The sequence below is a fragment of the Thermochaetoides thermophila genome (assembly GCF_000221225.1).
Source record: "Thermochaetoides thermophila DSM 1495 unplaced genomic scaffold scf7180000011819, whole genome shotgun sequence".
Taxonomy (NCBI): domain Eukaryota; kingdom Fungi; phylum Ascomycota; class Sordariomycetes; order Sordariales; family Chaetomiaceae; genus Thermochaetoides; species Thermochaetoides thermophila.
The window spans coordinates 934826-951480 of record NW_006383035.1 but is presented as its reverse complement, the minus strand read 5'-3'; the positions used below and the strand labels follow the sequence as shown (position 1 = coordinate 951480).

Here is a 16655-nt window from a genome sequence, read left to right as displayed (position 1 = left end):
GCAGCTCCTACGTCAACATTCATCAACTCTGCTATTAGAGTACCCGAGATGACCACACCATGTCCCCTCGGTCCCGCCTCCTAGCCTCTAGCCTCCGTGGCGGTCTGCTCCTCCGACCATGCAGCGCCCGTCGCTCAACCCTCCTCAACCCCTCGCCGTCCCCCCTTCGCAAAGCTATCTTTCACACAACCTCACTCCGCGCATTCAAGAATCTCGCCGAGATTGCCACTTCCTCTAAGGAAGATGCCAGCTCTCTCAAGCCCAAAGGGAAACCCTCCCCTCCAGGGGATCCCCTAGCCACGATAGAAAAGACGGCAGCCGAACAGCGCCGCGCAGACTGGGCCATCATCAAACAGATGTCGCGCTACCTCTGGCCGAAAGATTCCTGGTCCGACAAGGCGCGTGTTCTCCTCGCACTATCCCTCCTCGTGGGAGGCAAGGTGCTCAATGTACACGTGCCATTCTATTTCCGGGAGATTATCGATAGGCTGAACATCGACGTCGCCGCGGTAGGAGGGACTGTTTCGGCAGTTGCCGGAGCTGTCATTTTTGCTTATGGCGCGAGCAGGATTGGCGCGGTGGTAAGTCAGGAGTTGAGGAATGCGGTGTTTTCGTCGGTGGCGCAGAAGGCGATTAGACGTGTCGCGACACAGACGTTTGGACATTTGTTGAATTTGGATTTGTCATTCCATCTGAGTAAGCAGACCGGCGGATTGACGAGGGCGATTGATCGGGGTACCAAGGGGATTAGCTATTTGTTGACGAGCATGGTCTTCCATATTGTGCCGACTGCCCTGGAGATCGGCATGGTGTGCGGGATATTGACGTACCAGTTTGGCTGGGAGTTTGCGGCAATTACGGCCGCGACTATGGCCGCGTACACAGCGTTTACTATTACAACTACGGCATGGAGGACAAAGTTTAGACGGCAGGCTAATGCGGCGGATAATGCCGCCAGTACGGTGGCAGTTGACAGTCTCATCAACTACGAGGCAGTCAAGTACTTCAATAACGAGGCGTACGAGATCGCGCGGTATGACAAGGCGCTGCAGGCGTACGAACGCTCGTCGATCAAGGTCGCTACCTCTTTGGCCTTCCTCAACTCCGGGCAGAACATCATCTTCTCGTCTGCCCTGACCCTAATGATGTGGCTCGGCGCAAGAGGCGTCCTGGCCGGGGACCTCTCTGTCGGTGACCTTGTCTTAATCAACCAGCTCGTCTTCCAACTTTCAGTCCCCCTCAACTTCCTAGGATCAGTTTACCGCGAACTGCGCCAGTCCCTCCTCGACATGGAAACGCTGTTCGATCTGCAAAAAGTTAACGTCACCATCCGCGAAGCACCCAACGCTAAACCCCTGGCCCTCCCCAAGGGCGGCGAAATCCGCTTCGAGAACGTGACGTTCGGGTACTACCCCGACAGGCCGATCCTGCGCAACCTGTCGTTGACCATCCCAGCTGGTAAAAAAGTTGCTGTGGTTGGGCCGTCAGGGTGTGGCAAGTCTACGCTGTTGCGGCTGCTCTTCCGCTCGTACGATCCCCAGCAAGGGAAGATTTTTATCGATGACCAGGATATCAAGTCCGTGACGCTCGAGAGTTTGAGGAAGAGCATCGGCGTCGTGCCGCAGGATACCCCCCTGTTCAACGATACCGTCGAACTCAACATCCGCTATGGCAACGTTAATGCCACGCAAGAACAAGTCATCGCCGCGGCGCAAAAAGCCCATATCCACGAGAAAATCATCTCCTGGCCGCACGGGTACCAGACCCGCGTTGGAGAGAGGGGATTGATGATTTCGGGAGGAGAGAAGCAGCGCTTGGCAGTTTCACGGCTCATCCTGAAGGACCCGCCGCTGCTGTTCTTTGATGAGGCCACAAGTGCCTTGGATACGCATACCGAGCAGGCGCTGATGGCAAATATTAATGAAGTGGTGAAGGAGAAGAAGCGGACGGCACTCTTTGTGGCGCATCGGTTGAGGACGATTTATGATGCGGATTTGATCATTGTGTTGAAGGAGGGTGTTGTTGTGGAACAGGGAAGTCATAGGGAATTGATGGAGCGGGACGGGGTTTATGCAGAGTTGTGGATGGCGCAGGAGATGCTGCATCAGGGGGAGGCTGCTGAAGAGCCAGCTGAGGGAGAGAAGGCGGAGGAGAAGAAATAGACGGCTGGTAGATAGAGGAGTTGGCTTAGCCATGCATGATGTTTTGGCAACAATCGCTGCACTATTCATTTGCTGGGTCGTTTACCTGTGCCAATTACAATGTTTTTTCTGTGCTTACTCACAATCATGCGCCAGTCCTTTTCGAGCATCTCCCCAGAATAGCACGGCACCTGTCAGCGCCTTAGTCATCCCCTTGGCGCCCATAGCATAAGCTTACTCTGAGATGCTGCGCCCACATCGAGATAGCCGACATCTTTTACCCAGACACGCGCCTCGATCAACCTCTCACCTGATGTTTTGCACGGTTGACTTGTAATAGGGTTATTCGGAAGGTGGAAAGTGGTATAGAGGGTTGTTTATGTGGACTGCGGAGAGTACTGCCACGCAGTGTATGAATAGGATGCGGTTATTTGAGAGCGAGGTGCTGAGCCACGATGGAGTTGTTACCATGGGCACTGTCCTATCTGTTAAGAGATCAGGGGTTCGGCGAGAGGGGGTTGAGTATATAAGATGGCGTTGTGGTCGATAGATGAGGGGAGTTTGACAAGCAGATCAACAAGTCAAGCACAACAAAATGAAGATCATTACTGTCCTGGCTGGCGGTTTGGCCTCCCTGGCTACCGCCGCTCCGCATAAAAGATCTGAGCCCTGCTCCCTGATTCGGGAAAAAGTTGAGAAATGGTACAAGGACAATGATATTGGTATGTTGCCCCTGAATGACCTAACATCACTTCCAATCTCCCCCTCAAACTCCGACATCTGCACATCCTCCCGAACCACTCTGAAGTAATCTCAACTTAATTCCTCGCTCCTTTGATCCCTATTTTCTACGTGTATCCATCATACACCAAACCTTCCTGCCTGTCACTTACCTTGTCGTGATCCCCTATACTTCAAATCAATGATCATGAATGCTAACAACAACAGTCGCTAACCCCCCTTCTAACTCCCCACTCGAGCGCTTCCTCATCCCCTCGGCTCCTCCCGCCCCCATTCCTCCCTCCCTAGCCATTGCTTGTCTCCAAACAGTCCACCTCCACAAGGACGCTGCTCTCGAGCAGCTCCGCTTCCTGCGCGCTCTCGTCGAGTGGCAAAGCACAATCGATTATTTGAAGGATCCCCCCAAGGGGTATCTCAGTGAGGGAGTTGACCTAGTGGCGGGGCTGGAAGAGATTGCGCGATATCTGGAGGAGGACAGGTATGACACTGACTTTGGGTGGTTGTGGGATGTGGAGGCGCTGGTGGCACGGGCGAGGGACGGACATTTGGTTTATAAGACGCTGTTGTGGAATCTGTTTACCTTTGTGCCGGGAGTGCAATTTGTCTCGGTGTCCAAAGACGGCGCGGAACTTCCTGAGATCTACGTCTACGGTAAGTCCCCCCATATTGAGGAGAAATGACAGGAAAGACAGAAGCTAACAGAGCACAGAGGACATCAATCACACCATCCACGGCTACACCCCCTCTCCAGTAACTCACATCGACCATCTCCCCGCCTACGAATACCTCTCCCGTCTTGCCGTCCTCAACGGCGGCGCTCACGACCCCGACGCGCGATATAACTCTCTCTTCCCTAGCATTACCCGGCAAGCTTCCGTCTTGCACGTCGATCCCGCAATTTATCCCATTGCTGCACTCCCCGACGAGACCATCGTCACCCTCTCCAACGGGACCAAGCTCGTGTACGAGAATGTTGCCTACGTGAGGGCCAACTTCTCTGGTATCTCGACTGGCGAAGATCTTTGGAAAGTTTATGGGGATGGATCAAGTACAGCGCCTCAGCCTCTGTCTTGGGATATCTATCGCGCCGCTGCTTTTAACTACACTTCTGATCTGGCTCTCTACCCCCCTAACCCCGTTGCTGTCACACCTGACGGTCTCGTCGCCGGCTGGCTGCCCGACACCCCTGAGCTCAAGGACACTGCCATTTTGAAGGTGACCTCCTTCTCAGAAGTGACACACCCCGATATTGCGACTGGCAACAACACTGAGGAGGTATCATCACTAGGAGAACACTTTGCCGAGGTGGTCATCGAGACAATTATCAAGGCTAAGAAGGCCGGCAGAGAGAAGCTGGTGATTGATCTCCAAGACAACGGTGGCGGGCTAATCATCAACCTTTTGACTCTCTACTTCTCTCTCTTTCCGCCGGCGCAAGACGAACCTGCCGAGTTCCCTCTAATCTGGCAAGCCCGCGTGCACGACCAGCTCACTCTCATCGGGGAATCGGCATTCAATGCTACCGAAGGTAAACTCCCGTGGGCCATATCCCAGTTCATTCCCGCTTTCTCTCCTCCAGACAACTTCACCACCTTCCAGGACTTTTTCGGTCCCGTCGCCAACCCTGCTCACTGGAATACATCCTTCTCAACCTTCCCCGCACAGCTCAATGCCTCCTTCTGGCAAGACCCGGAAGCCTTCGGCGCAAACTGGACTTCGCCCCCCTTCAAGCCGGAAAACATTGTCCTGTTGACTGATGGGTTGTGTGCCTCGGCTTGCGCACTCTTCGTCGATGCCCTGACGCACAGCCCCCGCCATAAGGGCATCAAGACCGTTGTTGTGGGCGGCAGACCACTGAAGAAACCAATGCAATCCGTGGGAATGGTCCGCGGCAGGCCCTTGGGAACCCTCCAAGCCTTTGACGAACTCGACCTACCTGAGATTGAAGCCATCCGGTCGGAGGATGATCCCCTCCTCGCGAAAGATGGCAAGACCCTCCTCCTCCCGCCAACAAACTCCTCCATCTACCGTCCCCCCATTCGCGTCGTCGGACGCGATGAGCTCGGCACGTGGGGGACAAGCATCGCTGTCAACCTCATGAATGTCGCTCCCTGCCCCGAAGACGATGACCCTGAATGGGTCGGCGTGCCGATGCAGGTTCGCTATTCAGCTGCCCAGTGTAAGGTTTTTGAGACGTGGGAGACGGTAAGGGATGTGGAGAGGTTGTGGAAAAATGTGAGGAAGGTTGCCTGGGAGAGAGGCAAGTGTGTTGAAGGGTCGAGTACTGGGGAAGGGGGGACGATTGGGGATACGATACTGGGCTATGAGGAGGGAGTTGAGGATGAGAAGAAACTTGGGGAACTGCCGGGTTGGATTGGCGAATAGATGGCAGCCGAGAATAAGTGGGAGATAATATTGGAGGATAAAATCAAAAGAAGGGAGGTTACGTGGAGATCCGATCATCGTGCTCGTCTTGGCAGTTGAGATGGGATGACGTTGGATGGTAGACTCTAAACGCTTTTCAGTAAAGTCTTAGGCCATATCATCCCCTCGTGCAGGAAGTGAACTTGGTCCAACGTCCTCTGTCAAGCCTTCACAGCGGCTGACGGACCTCACATTGCCCAATCCTCCTTTTCTCTGTCCTCCCTTTGACCTCTTCCTGCCTCGACCAATCCAACATTGGCCCCTCCTCCTATCCATCGTTCCTTTAGGTCTCAGTTGCCCATTAGAAAGACCCTCCATCCAACCACGCCCCCTCTTTTCCAATGGCACATGATTCCACCTCCAATCCCAAACAGAAACATAGTAACCCCTATATGCTCCAACAGCCGACAGCCCCCCAATCCCTGCCCCAACGACAATATCCCTCCAATGATGTGCCTCATTAACCTCCAAGGCCCCCATCATCAACCCACACACCAACAGCGGCATGCACACTAACGCCAACCTCCACACCTCTGTGCGTTTGTCACTCCAAGGCTTCAACCTCCCATTCACGAACATAAACAGATAAACATATGATGCTGCCGCGGTAGTGGCATGCCCACTCGGAAAACTGGTCATCGCCGTTTTCATCTCCCACCGATTCGAGTTGGTGCATATTTCGGGGGTGTACATTGCCCCGTCGAAGCCTGACGCTTGCAGGCCAGAGGAGTTACGTAAAGGGGCGAGGGAAGGATCAGGCTGACAAACGGAGAGGAACGAGGGTCTGAGACTGCTGAGGAGTTGTTTCAACGTGACTTGGAAGACGCTGGCTAGGAGGATGGAGGTCGATAGGCCGAGGAGCGTGTTGGTTATATCGAGGGGGGAAGATTTGCCCAGGGGGAGCTGGAAGAGGAGAATTACTAAGATGGTGGGAATCGTGCATAGTATGGCGGCTAAGACGGGGGAGAGGATCCAGCCTCTGTTTGGGTAGGTTAGGGATACCAAAGGGGAGAAGGAGGTCTGACGAGTTGAGGAGTTATGGGGGATGTAGAGGGGGAATGTGCGGGTTGTGGGTGGGGGGAGTTGGTAGATCTGCGTTGGTGTCAACCTCATGGAGTTCGAGCTTGGAGTTGGGAGGTCAAACTTACTCCTGCGGCGAGGATGCCAAGGATTGTGAGGGTCAGGACGTCTTTCCAGTTATCTTGGAGCAAGGAGAATGCTAAACGAAGAAATTTATTGTGAGATTTAGTTAAGGGGATGGGTTTAGCAGTTGGTAGCTGGATTGCGCCGCCATAGCGTCGATGGAACGCGAGCATTTCGGGACACTGGCCTTCAAAAAAACGCAAAGAATGCTGGGAAACTTTTTAGTTGTCAATGAATTCTGGGGTCCTCCCCTCGATTGATTCCTCTGACCAAGGATTTCTAAACCGCACAAATCGAGCATGTTCTCAAGACTTGGTTCCTCTAGGGAAGCTTAACGCGACTCATTCAGTCAGCGTTATGTTGCTTGGAAGTTACAATGACGTCATGAACTCTTCAAACCTGCTTTGGCTCAACCATCAATTGCCCCATGATAAGTTTCCCTTTCTACGTGCCTCCTAAGCAAATCGGAAACATACACGATGCAATCGGGTATGGTGTAGCGGTAACATTTGCGACTCTCAGTTCTGGGTGCTCGCAAGCCCGGGGTTCGACTCCCCGTATCCGAGTTATTTTTCATTCTGTGTCTTTTGGAGTTTTGTGTTCTGTCATTAGTGGAGTCTTTTGTCTTTTTTTCTTCTGGTGGGCCTCGGTCTTGGCACAGGGTCAGCTTCGCGACCCGCCGTTACCAAGGTACAGCAAAAGCTTACCATTGCAAAAGAGTTGACCGGCATCCAAACAATTTGTGATGTTTCGTTTGCCTTCTTTCTTGAAAATCCAGTACATTCATCATCAGGAGGAGGATCAGTGTAAAATTCTGATAGCAGTCTAAATCAGACTACGTATTCGGAGAGCTGTAGTAAGTATCTCACTAACCCTCTGCCCCACGCTTCCCTGACCCTTTAACTGAATCAGGCAAAAGACCGCCAAATAGGAGCAACCTCTTAAGGCTTTTTTTGGGGGGCATCAGCCGCGAATCGAACGAGGGCCTAATCGAACACTCCCTAATGGCAATGGTGAATTACTACTGATGCTCTCGGGGGGGATGGCGCAATTGGAGTGTGTTGCGCCTGGAAATACCTGCTCTAGCCCGGCAGGTCGTCGGCTCGAATCTGGCTCCCTCTCCCTCGCATTCCTCTGGTGTTTGACCAGCTCAACCCCGACTTCTCCCGCTTGGGGCCAGCGAGTACAAGCTGCTCAAATAGTTCTTCGACCAGCTCAACCTTCCACCTCCCTGCTTGGACCAGCTGGACCAGCGGGCACAAGCTACGCACGGTTTTCCCCCGCGTAATGTACTTAGCAACTATTGCTCGCCATCGCCGTGGGCACGACCCGAGTACCTGAATAGAGCAGATAGTGGTCGGGAAAAATACATGCATATGTGTGCATACTAATGCTCTCTTGTTCTACAGCTGAACTATTTGGAGCTGGAGCTTACCTAGCAGGTTCAACCAGACCTGGGCACTTTGCCATCTCTCCTCTTCTGTCTCCTCTCTTCCCTTGTCTCAAGCTTGGGTTAACCTATTGTGTTGTTGTCTTCTGGTCAATCAACTTACTATTGGATAACTACTGCATCAAGTTGAAGAGCCTGTAGCAAATCAATTTTCCATATGCAAAAAATTCCACGATGGCATCAACCCTTGCCCTAACTGTTTTGCAACGAGAATATGCAGTTCATTTAAGACACTGAGTGCTCATGTTCCCTCTATCATGAGTATGTGTTCTTTGCATTGTCACACAGATTGAGGCTCAATGCTGTTTTCGGAGATAATGGGCCGGCTCCTGGATCATTATTTCTCTGAAACATGTCTCTCCTGCAATGTGCACTGCAACTCCGGTATCAGTCTCTCTTATTGATCCAACAAAGGTTGAAACTGCTACCCTTCTTTTCTGTCTGAGACATAATCTTAGTCGATTTATACGCCGCATTTTCTTCTTTTGAGCTCACAACTTCGTGTGCTACCAAGTTGTGGACTTGCATCTCAATGCTTCCAACAAGGCTTCAAAGTCAATCCTTATCATCCCCTTTCGTATTTATCCCCCCCCCCTTCCTCCAGGACATTTTACGAGATTCTCTTCTCAGAATGCTTCATCAAAATCCAATCATCTCCCGATCCCCCCATGGGCTTGACCTGCTCCCGACCGAAAGGGAAACGCTCCTCATCCTCATCCAAGTCCTGTCACCGTCAGTCTGCTTGCAAGAAAAAGAAAGCTTCTAGAAAGTGCTGTTATTTGGATAAGCCTTCGGTCAGATCTATCAAGTCATCTAAAAGCAAGAAAATGAAAGGAAATATGTGTGTTCTTTCTGGACTGCCCTTACCTCTTTTGAAGTAGAGTGATAGCTAACTCCAATCCTCCTCTTCAGATCAGGCATGTCACCCAACACACCCGAAGACCTCTTACTAGCGCATATCAATGCCTGGCTGCGCGAGGACTTGCACTCCCGACAAATCCTCCACATAGAGCGGGAAACTAACACGACCACAACGACCAACCTTGCCTCACATGCCACCAAGGGGGCTGTTGACGCAACTCCTCACCCTAGTTGTGTGAGCGCGACGACAACTATTACCACCACCAAGGCCTCTGCTGCAGACCCTCTCTATACGGGCTCCTCTACCAAGAAGCAAACACCTGAGACTGAGCTCGAAGACGCTGCGCTGGCCCTAGCACTGGACGAGTCCCGTAAACTTGAGGCTCAACGCCAGGCTCTGCTTGAACAACAGCGCATGGAAGTTGAGTTCCTTGAGGTGAAAGAACGCCAGAAACGTGAGGAGTGGGAGCATAAACCAGCTGTTGAAGAGGCCGCCCGTCAGGCTAAAGAGCGTGAAAAGGCTGTCCGCAGAGCAAAGGAGCTCGAAGAAGCTGCCCGACGGGCTAGAGAGGCCGAAGAGGCAAGACAAAAGGAGTTGGAGCGTCAGGCGAGGGAGAGATTCCTACGACAGCGGGAAAAAGAACAAGAACGAGAACGCTTGAGGGAGTTCTTCCGGTCCAGGGAGATCAAAGCCGAGGATCCTCAGCCCTGGGAGCCAACAGTCAACCGCTTTGTCCTCCGCCAAGCGCTCGAATCCCAACTCCTCACTGCATCTCGAAACGAGCGGCACCGCATGGCACGGTCCAAGGCTGCGATCGAAGCCTTACAAACCTCCTCCGAGCTAACCAAATCCGCCTCTTCTCAAACCCAAGCTCCAGTCCAAGCCCTCGTAGTAGCGATCCAAAAAGCGCAGGACCTTAGCTCCCTGGAGGACGCAGCCATCGCAAGGGCAGTGGAAGAATCCATCGTCAGTGAAGCAGCAAGACGCATTGTGGAAGTCAAAGAGAGAGAGGCTGAAGAACAGGTGAGGAGGAGAGAGTTGCTGGAGGAGAGGGCTGGACGGATGCAGTGGGAGAGGCTCTTGGAGCTTGTTGGGAAGGTGAAGAAGGGGTTTTCTGCGGAGAGTACTGTCGATCCTATTGTGGAGGAGATGGTCAAGGTTTGTGGAACAACGTTGAGTGGAGGGTGGGGTGGGAAGAGGGATTGAGGGGTAGTTAGGCCGTTGCTTGTAGGGGAACCGCATAATCAGTGGGAGATATCACCCCAATATCGGATTGTCACCTAGTCCAGGTGCCGCACACAAAAGTTTCCAGGAAAGAAATAAATTACCATTAGCCAAGACCTACCCTGGTTATCATGCTTGAAAGCCATGGCTGGCTCTGTGGGTAACCTGGAGCATGCACGTACCTTTCGGTGATTGTTTTTGTGATACTTTTATGATGATGAGGTTGGAGGTGGCGCTCTAACGCTTACTCTCCTCTCTCTCTGACCTTTTTGCCCCGCCTACGCTGTCCTTATAAACAGTAATCTGTTGTAGAAACACAATACACATCATTGCCAACACAGTTAAAGGTCAGTTCATTGACCATGTCTGAAAACGGGACAGATTCCATTCTGCCATCTTCTGAGTAGCCAAAACAAAGATGACTGACGCTCTTTGTTCGTTAGATGCTATAGATTCAACTCTCAAATCTTAAGTTGCTCTAATCTCGCCAAATTCCCAGCAATCTGACTCCTTTTCAACGCTTCTACCGCCATAAATATCCTCACCATGTCATAACCTCGCCATTCCCCAGGTAACTCTTCAATTATTGCGCCAAAAATGCTACTCCTTCAACAAACCCATCGAATATCGCTTCCCTTACTCCTACAAATTCTCTTCTTCGCCGAAACAGCGTACTCCCACCACAACTTCTCAGCAACCCCCGATGTCTGCGGCTTGTCCCTTCATAAATCCGACTATCCTTTCCCCTTCAAGCTCTCATTCGACTCCGCCCATGTGGAATGGTCCATCCCCCATCTTTACCCGCGACTACCCTTCTTTGGAGGAGGGGAGATGGCCTCAGCTCGGGAGCAACACACGCTCATACCCGATGAGGACGCTGACGAAGAGAATGGGACAGCGCCATTAGCGGGGATAGCACAGGAGTTGGTCATGTGCTGTGGGGATAACTGTCTTCAAGGAAGACTCAGTGCCGGTGTCTGGACATGGTGGAGTGACGAGAGGAGGAGGGCGAAGTCAGAGCTGGTGGTATGGTGGGCGCCTTGGCATGAGCCGGTTAGGATTGAGATGCCTATTAGTGCACGTACGTATTCCCCCTTTCCCAATTCGTTAAAGCAAATGATGAGGAGACCAACTTATTGGTAGAGTTAACGCCAGCGGACATTGTCTGGATAGAGATTATCCGTCTTTCACGCAAGAAAGCTCAAGTGTATGCCCTCCCACCCTAACTCCCGCCACTTATCAAACGCTGAGACTAACAACTGATAGGATATTTAAAAAGTACATAAACCCCTACACCAACTTAACCATCAAACTCCTCCTCGACATCGCAACTGGCACTCGCCAAACAAACATCACCGGCACTATGCTCATCAACAATGGCTTGCGTGCTACACTGTTCTATCCCTCCCCTCATCAAACCGCAGCCCCCTCCCCCTCCATTCTCGCTCATTTTCCCCCGACATCCCTCTTTAACAACCAAGCCACTTCCAACACCTCTAATGAGGCTCAACAAGCAGGCGATAACTCCTCCCGCCACAGCGCCCTTCCCCACACCTCCTCCTCCTCTCCCCCCTTTCCATCGCCCATGCCGGGAGAAATCCCCGGAGGCCAAATATGCACCGACTCCATCCACTGGCTCCTCACCGACCTGACAACCTACTTCCCCCGCTCTCTGCAACACCCGAACTCCACATTCCCCGGATTTACCCCAGTATCGATCACCAGCCACGGCGCAGGGTTTTGGCTTGACATCTCTGATGGTGATGTCAACCCCGACGATGACAACGATTCGGACCTGGGGGAAGATACTTCCTCTGAATCCGTGTCTAACCCCCAGTTTCCTGGGCATGAACACTCCGATGATGAGGAGAATGACGACCATCTTCAAGAGTCGGAGAAGAAGACAAACAAGGGTCCAATCTGGCCACCGGTGAGGCTGTGGCATATTCAGAGGGAGATACCGTACCGCGGGACGGTAGAGCTTTGTCGGGCAAAAGCAGTTGGGCGGGAAGAGGGGTATGAAGAGGATCCGAGGGAGGAAGGGGGGTTCGGTAGAGAGTGGGTCCTGGAAGGAGGGCATCCCTGGGTTTGGAAGAAGAATGTCCCGTCACGTGTTCAGAATTTCTCTGTGGTTCTGTAGTCTTCATCAGCGAGGGATATGAGGCCGCAGTTTTTGGGTAGGTCAGAATGTACCAAATGTTCGTCGCTTGTTCGGTTCAGGGTTGGATCGGAGATCTTGGACCTAGAACTTGGATGATGAGCAGATCCTGGAGTTTTAGTTTTACATTCAGAGTCTGGTATCTTGGAGAGTCGCAGGGCACACAGGGAGGATCACATACGCAGTGGATCATGTCGTTCAAGGGTAGCAATTTGAGCCTGCAGGCAGGCTGAATCTTCGAGCTTTAATGACGTGCTTATTCAGATTTCTCTTGTTGACAGCCGATACTTAGACTTTCTTGTCAATCTATAGCCTCCTTCGAACCGGTTCACTCCTTCGCTAAGACATGTTGCCCCGTCCTCCTCAGTGTGCTACCCCTGTTGTTTACAAATAATGCAAAGCTTTCTCCTGCAAAGTGGATCCTCCGTGATCTGTCATCCTCGATGGTAACACTTAGGCCTCGATGGTGCCCTCGAACGCTAGCTTGCGAATGGTGACGAGGGTTGACTCAACGGCTTGCTTCGCGACCTGGCAAGCAGCGTGTTAGCATTTGATCTGCAGAACATCCTCTCACACCATCGACTTTCACAGCCGCCCGACCACTCCATATCACCTTGGCCCTCCACTCTGCTTCCTCAATGCCACCACTATAAAGCTGGGTGACTCACCGCATGATACCTCTCCTTCAACGAAAGCGGTACCCGTCCCGTCTCATCCACCTCCACAATCCACTGAAACACATACGTCATATACAGCTCCCCATCAGGCCCTTCACTGACATAATTCGCGACCTTTGTCCCATCCGGCTGAAAGAAATCGACCCTGCATGGCGCGTGTAGCACACACCGTTCCCTCACCGTCCGTCCCTTCTCCTCCTCCGCTCTCTCCTCCTCTCCATGCTGCTCCTCATCCACAGCCTTATCCTCCCTAATCTTATTCACCACCGCGGCTGCAGCAGCCTTCAAAACCGGGAACGCCCCCCTCCCCATCCCCGGCACGGGGCTAGTAATATCCGGCGAATTCAACACCAACGGCGTGCCCTCTCTCGGCGTACCGCCTTCGCTCTTCCACCCCTTCTTCCCCGTCACCTCCTCCTCACTCCCCGCGCCACTGTCATCAGACTCGGGTTTTTCCCGGCCAACAGTCCCCTTCCTGAACGTGACCTCGCGCTCCACTACGCGCTGGATGACACCGGCCTTGGTGTCGAGCACCGACGAGTCGGAGAGAACACGACACGAGAGGATGAGGGGGACGAACTCGTGGGCGTGGGTGACTTTGCGCTGCAGGCCGGCCCAGACCATGGACAGGGTAAGGGGGAGGAGGCGGGATTGGGGGTCGGAGGGGTTGACGCGGGAGGTGTAGGCGTAGTTGTATTCGATGCGGGGCATTCTGGTTGTTGATGGATTATTAGATGGCAAATGAGATGTGTCTATGGTGGTTGTTAACTTTAGCAGCGATGGTTGATGATGCTGAGCGATATTGATCGTGTATGTGGATGTTTGTTGATGTTGGGAAAATGCTCAGAGCTCCAAAGGTGAGGATGGCTTTAATGACAAAAGGTCAGCTACGAGACGCAGCTTCCAACATTGATGAAGAAAACGACGGCAGTTACCAGGATAGAGTCTCACCATCAGGGCGACAGTTGAGTTTGAACTTATATGAGCAATTTCCATACCGGAAAGACAGACTGGAAGGGGCGGGTGAGAGTATGTTGTTATGGAGACAGGGCAAGTACTGAGAGGCGTAGTAAGTAAAGAAACCACAGTCACGCCTTGGCATGACATTGGTGGCGGCATTGTGTACTTGCAAGCGTTATTTTGGGATGCACAGCCCGATATCCAAGTCAGTGAGCGTCATTACATACGAACACCGAGATACAACACCAGAGCAAGATCTAAGATAACATTTCCATGAACGCAAGACAGGGGTATATTCTCAACCAAACACAACGCAAACCAAAGTCAAAATGATCATCATGCCGAAATTAGTTCCATGTAACTTCTCCTCATTATCACCTCAAAATCCCCCCCCTCAACTTCCCCCCCATCTCCTCATCATCCGTCATCAGCCCCGTCACGCTGGCCATACTCCTCCCATCTGCATGCTCCTCCGCACTCGACCCATCCGAGACATACTTGGTTGTCACGACATGTACCTCATGCCCAACAACAATATGCCCGGCAACTAACTTCCCCGATCCATTCCCTCCATGCTCAACCGCCACATCCGTGGACCCCATCGCCGCTCCGTAAATCCCCCCGCCATGATGATGGTCAGGAGGGCTGCGCGGGGGAGGATATCCGAACGTACCACCGATGCTGCGTCGTGTACCGCTGCGCATGGCACTGGTAGCGCCCTTGCTGTCCCTGCCGTACGTGCCGGTTCGACCGGAGACGTGGTCCATTTCATAGCGGCCGGATGTGCTGAGAACGTGGGGGAGCATGCGACGGAGCAGGAGACGGAAGGAGGGCAGGCAGGGGCAGATGACGCCGACGTCAAGCTCAATGGCTGACCACAGGCACAGTTGGACAATGTCCTCTGCAAAGTGTGAGCAGGTTGCCAGAACGTGAGATGGGGTTAGCAGGGAGCCTCACTAGTTGGATTAACTGTGCGGGTGAATTGGTTAATCGTCTTGAGGCGAACTAGACTGATAATCATAACCCTGCAGACCGTCAGCCGTTCTTCCTCGTTGTGGTCTTCTGGATTCGCAGGGTACATACGCCACACCGACAAAGAACATCATGCCGCCCATAATCTTCTTCTTCCAATGCAGATTCAGCGCCATCAGCGCCGGGAACGGCAGCGCCAGCAGCCATAGGTCATATGCAATACCCGTAGCCGCAGCAACCCACGCCAGAATGTTGGCGTTGCCGCAGTGGCCGTGGTCGTGCCCCTGCCACTGTGTCCAGAACAGTCCTATCGGCTGGCACTGGAAGAGCACGGCGAAGAAGAAGCTGAGGTTGTAGACGACGTTGAACACGAGCGTCCACTGGATCACGCGGCCGAGCTTGTTGCCCGACTTTGCGGGGAAGACGCGTAGGTAGAAGAGGATGATGGAGCCGCGCACAAAGAAGCGCGTGGCTGTGTAAAGCAGCATTTCGGCAAAGAAGAGCTGATGGTCAGCGTAAGCTTAGGGGAAAGGGGCAAGGGAATGCCTACCCGCATGACCATGGTGACATCGTCAAACGGCACAAACCAGACGTCCTTGCTTTGGCCGAGGATGATGGCTGAACAGTTAGATCTCGCGGGCATAAAAAGCACTCGGGCTGAAGCTTACCCCAAATGTTGACGCCGGTAAATACGGCAGCACCAAACTGAACAGTCAGCAACGAACACCTCTCAGGAGAGCCAGGACGCTTACAAAGCCAAACAGGTTGCTCAAGTCGTCCCACCAGAAATACGCTTTGGTCAAGACACGGGCGAAAAGACGCAAGATGACGGCAATGACCGCCAGACCAATGAACGTCGCGTAGATGGGAATTAGCGAGCTGTCGCTCTTTGGCGTGACACCGCACATGTACGAAGTAATGTTTTTGGTAGCTAGGAGGTCAGCATCGCTCAAAGCAACTCGGAAGAATCCAACATACTAAGAGACTCCTTAATTGTGCATTCGGCCTTGACACAAGCCGTTGCAACACTGTTGAGCGCGCTGCTGGTGCAGATGCAGGACAGGTCGGTCGGATCACATTTCGACTGGACGATGGCAGTTTCAAAACAGCTCAACTGGCTGGGTCAGTTTGTAGCTCAGGTCGTCGTTTGGCCTTCGAGGACATACAGCGCAGGCCGGAAGGACCCGTTGGGCCTCATCCAGAGACAACAGCGATCCGGGGGCATCGACAGCGGCAACGGCATGGAATAATGAGGCAAGAGACAGGCCGATGAGAGCGCATGTTCGGAGGGACGGCATGTTATGTCACCATTCGCCGGTGATTTGCGATCTGGGTCTTCGTTCAGTCTACAACGGCACTGGGCTTGCTGGAGCTCGTCGTGGCCGTGGTGGGGATTAGGTTGGAAACAATAAGACCCAAAAATGTCACCACATGCAGAACGCGCACTGGAAAGAGGGGAGGGGCAGCAGTTTGTATATAGGGGATCTTGAAGGAGCTGGGGGGTGTTCCATCGTATGCTGCCATGCGTCACCCCAGGTTTCGTTTCCATAGTGCCGGAGTGCGTGGGACCGCAGACTCTGCAGGATGTAGACAGTTGCAGATCGCTAACCCAGCGTAGTAGCACAACGGGTAGGTGGAAATTGGGCCTGCCCCAGGAGAGCAGATGCGATGGGCACCGATGGCCCTTGATGATGGGCCACAACGGGGACGTAATGGGGCACTGCTCCTAATTCTGCTATGTGCAACGGTGCAATCTGAGAGTGTCGCTGCTAGATGGGCCAGCCCCAGGCGGGGTGGAGATTCACAAGGACAACGGAGTCCTGCAATGTGAAGAAAGGAGTTCTCACTGGCTACGATGGCCGAGGAGCTGTGGGTGAGGCGGAGTCCTCATGTGAAGAACGCT

General features: G+C 53.0%; 5 protein-coding genes and 1 non-coding gene across 6 annotated transcripts; 5 read left to right on the top strand and 1 right to left on the bottom strand.

Annotated features, from left to right (window-relative positions):
* Positions 1-59: 59 nt before the first annotated feature.
* Positions 60-2162, top strand: CTHT_0050000 (putative iron-sulfur protein; the record flags this gene model as incomplete). The annotated part of the gene is made up of 1 exon (XM_006695285.1): positions 60-2162. The coding sequence occupies one exon, from the start codon at positions 60-62 to the stop codon at positions 2160-2162; it is 2103 nt and encodes a 700-aa protein (XP_006695348.1).
* A 574-nt stretch (positions 2163-2736) lies between these two features.
* On the top strand, positions 2737-5267 carry CTHT_0049990 (uncharacterized protein; the record flags this gene model as incomplete). Its single annotated transcript, XM_006695284.1, has 3 exons — positions 2737-2863; positions 3090-3533; positions 3592-5267. 3 exons carry the CDS (start codon positions 2737-2739, stop codon positions 5265-5267), a joined length of 2247 nt encoding a protein of 748 aa, XP_006695347.1.
* A 1667-nt stretch (positions 5268-6934) lies between these two features.
* CTHT_0049980 lies at positions 6935-7015 on the top strand. Its single transcript is given in 2 exon segments — positions 6935-6972; positions 6979-7015. It is a non-coding gene; the product is annotated as a tRNA-Glu (tRNA).
* Positions 7016-8530: 1515 nt separating this feature from the next.
* On the top strand, positions 8531-9967 carry CTHT_0049970 (uncharacterized protein; the record flags this gene model as incomplete). Its single annotated transcript, XM_006695283.1, has 2 exons — positions 8531-8631; positions 8812-9967. The coding sequence occupies 2 exons, from the start codon at positions 8531-8533 to the stop codon at positions 9965-9967; spliced, it is 1257 nt and encodes a 418-aa protein (XP_006695346.1).
* Positions 9968-10582: 615 nt separating this feature from the next.
* On the top strand, positions 10583-12125 carry CTHT_0049960 (uncharacterized protein; the record flags this gene model as incomplete). The annotated part of the gene is made up of 3 exons (XM_006695282.1): positions 10583-11066; positions 11141-11192; positions 11252-12125. The coding sequence occupies 3 exons, from the start codon at positions 10583-10585 to the stop codon at positions 12123-12125; spliced, it is 1410 nt and encodes a 469-aa protein (XP_006695345.1).
* A 471-nt stretch (positions 12126-12596) lies between these two features.
* On the bottom strand, positions 12597-16050 carry CTHT_0049950 (putative integral membrane protein; the record flags this gene model as incomplete). The annotated part of the gene is made up of 10 exons (XM_006695281.1): positions 12597-12671; positions 12812-13532; positions 14159-14681; positions 14738-14805; positions 14864-15255; positions 15303-15370; positions 15421-15457; positions 15505-15683; positions 15731-15866; positions 15919-16050. 10 exons carry the CDS (start codon positions 16048-16050, stop codon positions 12597-12599), a joined length of 2331 nt encoding a protein of 776 aa, XP_006695344.1.
* Positions 16051-16655: the final 605 nt, after the last annotated feature.